At 47.5% G+C, this 11,836-nt stretch overlaps 1 protein-coding gene across 1 annotated transcript; it reads left to right on the top strand.

Moving 5' to 3' along the window:
- Nucleotides 1-247: 247 nt before the first annotated feature.
- On the top strand, nt 248-10,569 carry RIPPLY3 (ripply transcriptional repressor 3). Its single transcript, XM_082742503.1, has 4 exons — nt 248-1,592; nt 2,470-2,536; nt 6,502-6,569; nt 9,464-10,569. Exons 1-4 carry the CDS (start codon nt 1,489-1,491, stop codon nt 9,786-9,788), a joined length of 564 nt encoding a protein of 187 aa, XP_082598629.1. The 5' UTR covers nt 248-1,488; the 3' UTR covers nt 9,789-10,569.
- Nucleotides 10,570-11,836: the final 1,267 nt, after the last annotated feature.

Below are 11,836 nucleotides of genomic sequence, written 5' to 3'. Positions count from 1 at the left end.
GGCTACCTGAAAAGACACTAGATTGAGGCGCCCACAGAGGCTGCTCAACGTTAATGCAGTACGTTTTTGTTGTTAAGTTGTCTGCTAATGTTGTTCTTCGATTTCCCCTCCCCCTCTCTTACACTTAGTCTTTAATCATTTGTATGAAACCGTTTAGTAAGGTTATTAATTTTCCCTCTCTGCCTTTAATTGGCGTTAATTATTGTCAAACATCTGTTGCTTTTAAGAAAACAAAATGTGGAAGTATTTTTATTTAAGTTCGTTGATTTTCCCCCCCATACAGCACGCGGAAATTCCCACAAATCACATACAGCAAGCTCCAGTTCTCAAACGCAGTGTCAGTGGGGCGCGGAGGAGCAGAGGCTATTTAAGCAAATACTGCCCCCCACCCCTGCCCGCCCCGACTCCAGGCCCGCCGCCGCCTTCGGTGTTCTGTCGCCGGGGCAACTAATAAACCAGCATTCCTTCCACCTAACCCTGCGATTGGCGACGGTGGCGGCTGCGCTCCCGCGCGCCCTCGAGCCCTGCAGCCTGGGGAAGTGTCCTCAAAGCCCGGCGTCGGCGCCTCCAGGCTCATCCGGGCGCTTTCTAAGCGCGGCCGCCGGCTAACTGGCGGCAGATCCCTCGCATCCCCACGCGGAGTCATGCTCTTTCCCAAGACCCGGACGGTGGGCAGCGTCCTCTCTACTCCTCTCCTCTCCGCGGCCTTCCACCGCCTGGAAGCGCAGCCCCGTCTCCAGCCAACACGCTTCGCGCAGCGCCGTCGGGGCATCCCGGGCGCGCGCTCCGGCACCGCAGGCAGGGCAGGTCTACGTGGGTCGCGAGACATCCGCAACTGCTCCCCGCCCCGCAACCGCGCGGCTGCTTAAAAGCGTGGACGTGAGATCCTCCGGAAATCTGGGCACCTAGACGCTGCCGCAGGAACCAGAACCCCTAGGCCTGCGGGGAGCCCCAGAGGGGCAGGAAGAAGCCAGGGACCCCCTTCGCTCCAGCGCCCAGCAGGGGAGGCCCCTGAGCAAGTGCTCCGTCACCCCCGACCCCATAGGGAGGGTGCCCCATAGAATCCCCCCACCCTAACACGTTTTCCCCGCTTTCCCCGAGTCACTTCCCGCCGCCCATTCCCCAAGCTTCCTTGTCCCCGCCCCTGGCGACCCTCCCTGGGTTTCCTTTGTCCCCTCCGCACCCTCGCCCCGAGCTTCCTGAGTCCTTTCCACGGATAGTTTCCCCCTCCCCCACTTCACTCCCCGCGGGGCGCCCCTTCTGAAGCTTTTCTCCTCCCCTCCCCCTCTCCGGCTTCCCTGTCCCTTCCCGCAGCCTCCCTGCGCCCTCTCCGCCCCCTCCTCCTCGGTTTCCCTTGTCCCCTCCCGCCCCGCCCCCGTTTTTAAACCTGGCGCGGAGCGCACTGGTAGGTGAGCGCCCTCGCCCGAGCGGTTAGAGGCGCGGCCGTGTCGCTGGCGCCGCGGGAGAGGCGCTGGCTGCGCGGACACCATGAGACCCGAGGCGGCGGCCGGAGCCCGGGAGGCGCGCGGGCGCGTCTGTCACTGCCCCGCGGATGGTCCCCGGAGGCCACCGCCGCCGCGCGGGCCCGAGAGGTGAGGGTGTCCCCGCGGCCCCCTGGACGCGTCGGGAGGCGCGCAGCGCGTCGGGGCAGCGAGCGCAGAGCGGGATGCCAGCGCCATGGAGCCCCCAGAACCCGGGCAGAGCCCCGGAGCCCGACCGCGACGTCAAGCAAGTTCCTTAGCCTTGGATGGGGACGCACGGTCCTCTCCATTTTCCGCGCACAGCGCCGAAGTGTGGGGGCCCGGGAGGCGCACACCAACCTAAAGGGCCAACGCTTCCATTCATAGATCTGAAATTCACCGGGCTGGGAACTTGAAGTCTCGGGGCCTCCCAGCTAGCCTTCCAGAGAGTCCCCTCACGCGGACTGTCACACTCTTGATGACAGTCTTTGTTTGCCCTGCACTTGGGGCTCAGCCCTTTCAAGATAGTACAGTTAAAGTGTGGAAGGGGTTGGGTGGCTAGGCAGCCAGAGAGGAGAAACCCATGCCCCAACCCCCCTTTCGCGTTGTAGAACCCTGTGGACTCATCTCTGCGGGGTTAGATCCTTCAACAGCCGAGGGGGTGCAGTCGAAATTAATGAGCAACAAAGTAGCCAGCTACAGTGGGGAATCAATTGGAGACTCCATTTGGGTTGGGAGCGGGAAATCTCTCAATTTATATGTCCCCTGATAATTGCATCAGATTATTTTCTCAAAGCCGGTGAAGGCAGAGAAGAGTGTGGCAGGAGAGAAAAAAAACAAAAACGCAAATGGCATCAGTTTATTCAGACTGAGAACGTGAAAGAACTTTCTATGGTATCCAGGGACTCTCAGTCAAACACTGGAATTGATAAGAACGATAACTCTGATGATATAATTTTAAAAGACAGCAGAAAATTCTGGGGTTCACCTCTGGTCCCTGCCTTTCCAGCGCCACACCATGGAGACCTTGGATCCTCACATCCCAAGAAGCTGAGCTGACCAGAACTGGAAGCCGGGTAAGGCTAAGGCGGGCATTGTGGTATCGAAGGGTTCAGCCAGAAAGTGGCACAACTCAAAAATGACCATGAAAGGCCTCCTCCGCCTGTCTCTCCCTTGGTCCCCTAATGCAGAACTCCTGTGGGCCTGGGAGAGGGAACCTGGGTGAGCTGGTTGTTGATCAGACCTGAGTCACATGTATAGAGACTGGGCTCCTGCTTTCTTTCTTGAAAAGCAACGCCACTATGGCATAGCTCTTTCTGGCATTATAAGAGAATTCTAGAAAAGAGCGAGTGAGACATTGAGTTCCCCTGCCGCAAACCAGCAGGTGGAGGAGAGAAGAGAAAGCTGCTCCAGTCCCCCTTCTGAGTATGCCATTACTGGTGGGCTCGTACCACAGTGCCAATAAGGGCAGAAACCAGTCTGGAGTGCCCAGAAGTGGTGGTTAAAAGCCCCCACCCATCATCTGGCCCTTCCCGAAGCGCTTTTGGCCAGTCTGCAAGCACTCCTGGGGTAATTCATGTTGTCTGAGCAAATACACTCCCGCCAAGGCTTTGTGGGTAAAGATTAATCTCCACCACAATTCTTTTGTTTCCTGCATTGGTACCTAAATTGCTTTATACTTATTGAAGTAATAGCTTGCTTTCATAGACTTTACCTTTCCTTTTCAAAAATCTTAAAATGTAAGCTGATGACTGTTACAATGCTGGAGAGCTAATCAGGCTGAAAAGGACCATGCATTTAACTTACCCAACATGTGGTATAGGTTATGTGTACAGTTATTTGTAATATGATAAGAAACTCAGGTGCACGAAAGCTGACCTTTGACTGTATTTTGATATTCAAACTACTTTACTAAAACAGCTTGGATAATGGAAGTTTTCATTGTTGCTTTTATTTAAAAAAATTAAACATGCAATCTGTATCAGATTAACAAGGTATATGATTTTGTAACCCAAGTGACTCTTAAATACGTGAAATATCTAAATAATGGAAAATAGTTAACACCTTTTGCATTCAAGCTCAAGTTCTTAAACAAGATTTAAAAAGTGCTTGAGAGAGGGAGAAATGATAGAAGTTCACAATTATCCATTTTTTTTGTTAAATGAAATGTATAAGGAGCCTATCCGTTGTTGCAAGAATAAAAATACAATAGCACAGTATAGTATGCAAGGCAGATGGGTTTTTTTTCCTCCTAGGATGAGAAGGATATTTGTGAGAAAAATGATTACTTGCAGGAAAGTGTTAAACTGGAGGGAGTTGCTAATTGATCGTCAGCATGGCAGGGTTGTGTCCGTGGATTTGGGGGGGAGTTGCTCTCAGGGGGCTGGCTAGCTTTTTGCAGAGCCCAGCTGGCCAGGCGGAAAGCACAGCAGCGGGCGACCGCAGACCGCAGGTTCCCTGTAAGGCTTAGGGTTCCGGGACCCCGGGCAGGGTGAGCGCAGCTTAGCGCTGGAAGAGAACGCTTCTTGCTCAACAGCGCCCTCTCCCGACAACGCGGGAAAATTCCTTGGCTCCAGAGCCCTGTTGCGTATTTTTCAGAGAAAGAGAAATTCGAGGGCGGGTTCAAAGCCCTGTGCCCTGAGCACCTGGGTCACCCTCAATCATTGGGTACCCCTACTTCCCCTTGGGAGCTGTCTCCCTCCTGCCTGGGGAAAATGAACCACAGCCCAGGCCTGTGTTGACCTCTGTTATACTTCCCTCCTGGCCCCTTGCCCACCTTGCAAGGGAGGTGATTTCCTGAAAGGAGACGTCTGGGGCTGTGTCCTGCTGGGCTCATCTTCCCATATTACAGGCTTCCCACCCCATCGCTTTATCGGAGTCAGAGGCTGCGTGGGGAGGAGAACCGGAGACTCCAATGGAAGGAAGTCTACTTTTATCTCTTCTCTTACTCCTAAGGACACACACACCTTTCCTTGTATACATTCCTGATCCCCTTGAATTACCCAAGTGTGAATGTGTAGACATTTCTGCCAAGAGAAGATGATCTTTAATTAGAAGATATTTGTGGCATAAAGCTATGTATGTTGGGGGGGTAAAGTTTTAGAGTTTCTAAAGGTGTATTGTATGTTTCACAGAGTCTGGTTAGAATGATTCACTTAAAGGAAGCTTTTTTTCTGTACTGACACTGTCTTTTGGGGTCCACCAAAGTTTGCCTTGTTGCTTTAGATGCTCTCCCCTCAGAGGATGTAAAATCACCTCTGACAGCGCAGGATTGCTTTCTGTGTTAGTCGGCAGTTAGGGGTATTTTATAATTACAACACAGCTTAGCACAGACATGATTCTCTGGAGTTCTCAAAAAGTGAACTTCATTTTGGAGAAGATTTTGTTCAAAGAACTTCATTTTCTTTCCCTGACATCGCTCATCACAGCATATTGTAAAAAATATAATGGTAAAATATAATGACATTTGCTCGCAAAGGCTACACAGCTATCGCTGTGGGACGGACAGGGTGTGATGATCGTTGGTGAGGAACCATCCTCAGGATCCTGCTGAGCAGGACCTTTCTTGTCCTGCTCCAGCAGGTTTTGTCTCACTCCCGATCTGGTTCCTGCTAAACGCCACACAAACCCAAGCGCTGGGGTTTCTGACCCATTGCCCTAGCTCATTTCAGCTTACTTTCAAGCAAAAGCGTCTCTTCCCGCTTTACATAGTAACTACAACTTTCGGAGCTCTGAGATGGAGGAGCTCTGAGATTGAATGACAGTCGCCAGCTTTGTAGCCCATCAGATCATCTGACCACAGTTCAGGCCAAGTTCATTGAGATTCAGGACCTCATGAATTTGGGCAGAACGGGGTCAGGCCTGGACAGGCAGAGTGTGGCTGTCCCTTCACTTCCCTAGCACCACCGCTGGTCACCGCAAGGACAAGCCTGGCGTGCGATCTCTCTCTCTCTCTCTCTCTCTCTGCTTATATCTTAGCTCCATCAACGTAGCCTTTCGTTCCTCAGACTGGCTTCCCTCTCCTCCACTCGTGACATTCAAGTGGTCAGGTTGGTTTTTGAATACGACTGAAGTGTCCTTGGAATCCACCTTTCCTTTCCCTTCCTGTCCCTGTTCAGTCCTTTATCCCTTCTCGACCCGTATCTCCGAGTCCTTACCTCCCCAAGCTCGACTGTGCGCTGGTCCCTGGGGCCACCATATCCTTGAACTACAGATCTGATGGTTGAACTCCTGACTCAGAAATCAGTGACGGTCTCTAGTGCTTCTCCAGAATGAAAGCCAGGCTGAGAAGTAGGTCCTCAAGGCATCCTGTGATCGGGACTCAGCTTCCTGCTGGGGCCCATTAAATACCACAGCTTCTCCTTCGTTCTGCACTGGGCTCCTCACCCTTCCCCAACTACGATCTCTGTTTTCTGGCCCCTCAGAATTTGATGTTCCCCTCCGCCAAGAATGGTCTCAGACTTGCACACCCAAATGCTGCTGATGTCTCCACGAGGCCCTCCGTGAACTTTTTCTTCCTCCCTGCTTAGAATTGTTGGCATCTTGCTGTAAGAGGCTTTGTAGTGTAGTCATTTTCCTACGTGTGTCTTTTCCCATTAATTGTAAAAGCCTGGGGTCACCTGGGTGACTCAGTCATTAAGTGTCTGCCTTTGGCTCAGATCCTGATTTCAGGGTCCTGAGATGGAACCCCACATCAAGCTCCCTGCTCCTCCCTCTCCCTCTACTCTTGCTTGTGTTACCTCATTAGCCGCCTCTCTCTGCCAAATAAATAAATAAAAACTTAAAAAAAAAAATGCCTGAACTGAAGGACTGTATGGGACTCATCTTCCTGTCTTTGATCCCTCACGGTGCCCAGGACATCTCTGACAGCAGGAAGAGAAAGAGGCTCGTGAAATACCGTAAAGGTGTTTAAACTGTCTCTAAATTCGTATTGCTACTAAGAAGTGCAAACCACTTAGATTTTCTTTTCTAGAATTTCAAGGTGCGACCTCAGAGGGATGTGTTTGACTATGTCTGTGTTTGTACGTTTCTGTCTTTACAGCTTGAACCTGGAGGTGACCCACAAACTCCGGGATCAAAGGGGGCCTTTGGGTTTCAGCATCCTGTAAGGTAACATGACCTCACAGTAAGAAATAGATTATTTTCTTTTAATGGAGACATAAATACAGTTTCGTGTCTTCAACTGTGCACATTCTTGACAAAGTAGAAAATAATTCCATATATTGTCCAATATTTAGTTATTATGACCTCCCAAAACTTCAAGGATATTTTGTTGGATTTCTGGAATCCATTCATTCATTCATTCATTCATTCAGCGTTCTAGTTGCAGGTTGGATTGATGTCTTTCCTTTAAGTCTTTTGTTCATACCTCTCATTGCATTTCATGTCTTGGGTTAAATTCAGCGGAGTATGACTTGTACGTGTGTATCTGTTTATTTACTTAAGTATTTAAGTTTATTCTGATTTGTCTCCCGGGTATCAGTTAGTATTCTGTCTAAAGCAAAGTAAACCTTCCAGATACGTGTGTGACTGAATGAAGGGCTGGGGGATGGCTCCACCACGGTGGCCCCTCTAGCCTTTCTGTGCTTCCACGGTCCTGGGGGTGACAGCGCCCCCACTGCTGTGTCCCTCTTACATTCATCCACTGAGGCAGGTGGCTCTTGCTCAGGACTTATGTCTGTTTCTCTGTCTCTTTCTCTCCCCGTCTCTTATTCCCTTCAGCAAAAGGAGCCACTCCTCCTCAGAGTATTTTTACCCTGGTTATCCCGGAAGACTGAAAGCTTTAGTAAGATCCAGAGATCCTCATTGCCGGAGATGAAATCGAAAGCCCTTCCGACTGGTCAAAGAGTGATTTCTGGAAAAGGAAGCTTTTCCATCCCCATAGGATCACTTGGGAAGCTTTATTTTTATTTTATCTTTTTATTATAAAAAAATTTCAATCTTACACACAAGTGGAGAGAAGAGTCCTGGGACCCCGCCCCCAACATGCCCATCACCAGCCTCAATAATTATCAACAATTTTAGATCTGATGGTGTTTATCACCCTCTCCCAATTATGTTTTTATTGTTGTTAGAATTTTTTTTTAAAGATTTATTTATTTGAGAGAGAGAGTTCGAGTGGGAGGAGAGAGGGAGAAGAAGACAGAGAATCCCAGCCAGACTCCCTGCTGAGCACAGAGCCCAGTGCTGGGCTCAGTCTCACGACCCCCCACCCCGCTCCCCACCCCCTACCCCTCCACCCCCCACCCAGATCATGACCTGAGCGGAAATCAAAAGTTGGAGCTTAACTGACTGTGCACCCTGGGCGCCCCTGTTAGAATTTTAAATCAGTTCCAGGCAACTTACAAATTCAAATTCTCCTGTAAATAACTTCAGCATTACAGGCTAATTTTTAATATGGCCAAACCCTAAACTATGTTTATATTTCTGTCGTTATCTGTAATTTATATCATATAGAAATACATATAAATTTAAAGAATAACACACACACACACACACAATAGAGAGAAAAAGAAACCCGTATAATGGTTTTATTTGTTGCAGTGGTCGTTTGTTGCAAAGTTCCTCAACCCCAGCACTGCCAACACTTTGAGCCGGACAATTCTGTGTTGGAAGGTGCCACGGTGGGCATGATGGGATGTTTACCACCGTCCCTGGGCTCTGCTCACTCATGCTGGTAGCTCCTCCTCCGTCAAGGCCACCAGAAATGTCTCCAGACATTGCCAAACGCGCTCTGGAGGTTGAGAATCCCTGATTTCTCAGGAACCTTAGGAAGGTCAGAAGGGTGCTTGGGTGGCTCTGCTGTTAAGCATCTGCCTTTGGCTCAGGTCATGATCTGGCCCTCCTCCCCCTCGCTCGTCCAACTCCTTGCTCAGCAGGAAGCCTGCTTCTCCCTCTCCCACTCCCCCTGCTTGTGTTGTCTCTCTCTCTCTATCAAATAAATAAATAAATAAAATCTTAAAAAAAAAACTTAGGAAGTTCGGAATCGTCACACTTTATTTATAGTAGGGCATTTTCTTTCTCTCTTTTTTTCTCCATCCAAGAGAGAAATTACAATCAGCTCTGCAGGGGTGCGTGGTTGGCTCAGTTGGTAAAGGATGTGATTGGATGTCGGAATTGTAGGTTTAAGCCCCATGGTGGGCGTAGAGATTATTTAAAAATAAAAAAATAAATCAGTTTTGCAAATAAGTGGTGGTCAAATAATAATCCCTCTGAGTTCCTCAGAAGACCTCAAGAAAAAATGCAAATAAATTAGTGAATGAAAGGTGTAAGAATGAGGGATTATGGGGAGACTGAGGGGTATTTTAAACACTTTACATGAGGGGCTCCTGGATGGCTCAGTGGGTTAAGCCTCTGCCTTCGGCTCAGGTCATGATCTTGGGGTCCTGGGATCAAGCCCTGCATTGGGCTCTCTGCTCCGCAGGGAGCCTGGTTTCCCCTCTCTTTCTGCCTGTCTCTCTGCCTGCTTGTGATCTCTCTCTGTCAAATAAATAAATAAAATATTTAAAAAATAATAATAATAATTAGCTGCTTCTCTAGACTGGGGTTTCAGAGCCAGATTTCCTCCAGAGCCCAAAAGGTCACAAGATTCCCCAGACTTGGGGGTGTTGCGGGGGATAAGGACCTAACCTAAATAAGACATATATTCTCCAGGATATATGACATTCTCTCTTTGATCAAAATGAGACTCCTCAACGTGAAACTCAGTGTTTTAATTTCCTTTTACCTTCACGGAGGCACACCCTCTCTCCCATGGTGGTCTAAATCAATCTGTTCATCCCGATTATAGGCTCATTTCTGAACTGGTGTGTAGGGTTCCTTTGATCAGGTCTCTCCCCCTGCCCACGGTTTTGCGTTCTGATGATTTAGGAAACACTGTGCGCAGCGAAGGCAAGATCAGAGAGGGAGACCGGGGGTTAGCCGCCTCGAGAGGAGAGGACCCGCTAGATGGGAGTTTGCCTGTTTCTGGGTGATTAATGGTGTATTTATTTCTTAAATATTAGACTTTATTTACCCATTTCAAAGCGCCAAGAGTATCTGCAAAGTTCTGGGGAAAAAGTGCTGGCCAGTTTCCCAGTGCAAGCCACAATCCACTTCTACAACGACGAGTCCGATTCAGATGATGACGAGCAAGAGGCAGAAAACCAGACTTCCCACCTTCAGCGCTGGGAGACGCAAGGTCCGGCGGAGAACAGCCCGGGAGGGAAGGGCAGAGGTCAGCCGACAAACCCAGGATGGAGTTCTGTAGGACACAGTGGCCTCGGTGGGAAAGGTCCACTCCCTCATGGTGACCCTCTGGAGGGCACAGATCCTGCCTCATCCAAATAAAGGGGGTCTCCCTCCCCCACACCAGACTGGGCTCACATGCACTCTGGGGGACAGCTGTGCATTTCCCCTGGTGTATGGGGGTCGGTGACTGTCTCTGACCAGCATTCCAGGCACAGCAAGAACTTGGCTTGTAACTTTCCTGCTCCTGGTGATTCTCTCGAGGGCACTCATGCACACCGTTGGAAAAGGTTTCTAGAACCAGGAGGTTTGTGTTAACATGGGGTATCATCAGATGGAACCAGATTTCAAAGTGCGTTCATCTTGTCGCTCTGTCCTCAAATGACAGGTCATTCCTGTATAGATTAATAACCCACCAATGCCTCCCACTTGACCTCAGACTCGTTATGTAGCTAATTCTACTTTTGTAAGCAAAAGGATTTAGACGTTGTCCAAGGGTGGATGTGTTTGCTTCGTGGCATTTCAAAAATATTTATGAAAAATAAACAAAACTGAATAATTTTCGTAAGAGCAACAGAAACTTTAAATATGGATTTTTAGGGGAACAATTCTGGTTAAAGATTTATGATCCTTGTCTAAAGTCCGAGCGTATGAAGATATAGAGAAAAGAGCTTTAACTCTTAGTTGGGAACTGGTTTGGGCTTGTTACTTGAATAAGATAACACTGTTTTCAATCAGATTATCTAATATAAGATTATTTTCATTTTTTTATATTTTGATGATCAAATGATTATGTTCTACAAGTTTATTATATGTGATTGTCTTCCTATATATAGTACATTACATAAGTTTATACTTGAAATAAATATTTTGAAAGACAAAATGTTTGATAATCACCTTTTTTTGTGTAAAGACAATTTCATTTATTTATTTATTTAGGTTCTTTTTTTTTTTTTTTGAGTGATCTCTACATCCAATGTGGGGTTCGAACTCCCAAACTCGAGATCAAGAGTCACACATTCTCTACCAACTGAGCCACCCAGGCATCCCATGTTTAAGACAATTTTAGTTTTTTGTTTTTTTTTAATTTTATTTAGTTACTTGACAGAGAGAGAGAGCACAAGCTGGCAGAGTAGCAGGCAGAGGAAGAGGGAGAAGCAGTCTCCCCGCTGAGCAAGGAGCCCAACATGGGGCTCGATCCCAGGACCCTGGGATCATGACCTGAGCCAAAGGCAGTTGCTTAACCAACTGAGCCACCTAGGTGCCCCAAGACAATTTTAGATTTAATTAGTGCCTGCATTAAAGTTTTCATAAGTTTGTCTGAATGTTTTCATATTTAACTCTTTAAATGATATTGTTTTTAAAAATAAAAATATACATATAAAAAACAAAAGAAATTATAACCTCGGTGCCCAAAAAGTCCACTGATATTAAAAAAACCAGCGTAATACATGCAAATATTTTAACAATCCAAACAACATAGAAAAGTGTACATTTGCAAAAAGTCATGCTTTCCTGTTTTCCTCTTTCTCTATGCAAAGGTACCAAACATCAATTGTTTTTGATTGCTGCTCCCCTTTAGAAATTACTATTTGTTTTTTTTTCTTTCTTTAAAAAAAATAATAACTGGAAATTTGTACCTCTTAATCCCCTTTATCTACCCCCCCACTTGCCTCCCGTCTGGGGACCAAGTTACTCTCTGTATTTAAGAGTCTATTTTGTTTGTTTGTTCACTTGTTTTGTTTCTGAGATTCCGCATGGGAGTGAAATCATACGGCCTTTGCCTTTCTCTGACTTACTTCACTTACCATAAACCCCTTTAGTTCTATCCGTGCTGCTCTAAATGGCAAGATCTCATTCTTTTTTTTTTTATGGTTGAGCAAATTCCGTTGTGTGTGTTCATGCACGCGCACGCACACACAGACACACACACACACACCCCTCTATACCACATCTTCTTCATTTATCTATCAGTGGACGCTTGGGCTGCTTCCATGTCTTGGCTGTTGTAAATAATGCTGCAATGAACATAGAAGGCCATCTATCTTCCCAAATTAGTGTTTTTGTGCTCTCTTTGGGTAAATACTAAGTTGTGGAATTACGGATCATATGGTAATTCTACTTTCTTTTTATAAAGATTTTTTTTTAAT

Source organism: Mustela nivalis (genome assembly GCF_964662115.1).
Source record: "Mustela nivalis genome assembly, chromosome: 1".
In the NCBI taxonomy this organism is placed as follows: Eukaryota; Metazoa; Chordata; class Mammalia; order Carnivora; family Mustelidae; genus Mustela; species Mustela nivalis.
This window is presented reverse-complemented; position numbering and strand designations above follow the sequence as displayed.

Coding starts and splice junctions, on each gene's coding strand:
- RIPPLY3 (XM_082742503.1), top strand. CDS start 1,489: ATGAGACCCGAGGCGGCGGCCGGAGCCCGGGAGGCGCGCGGGCGCGTC. Junction 2,537..6,501: donor TGACCAGAACTGGAAGCCGG/GTAAGGCTAAGG, acceptor CTGTCTTTACAG/CTTGAACCTGGAGGTGACCC. Junction 6,570..9,463: donor GGGTTTCAGCATCCTGTAAG/GTAACATGACCT, acceptor CTTAAATATTAG/ACTTTATTTACCCATTTCAA.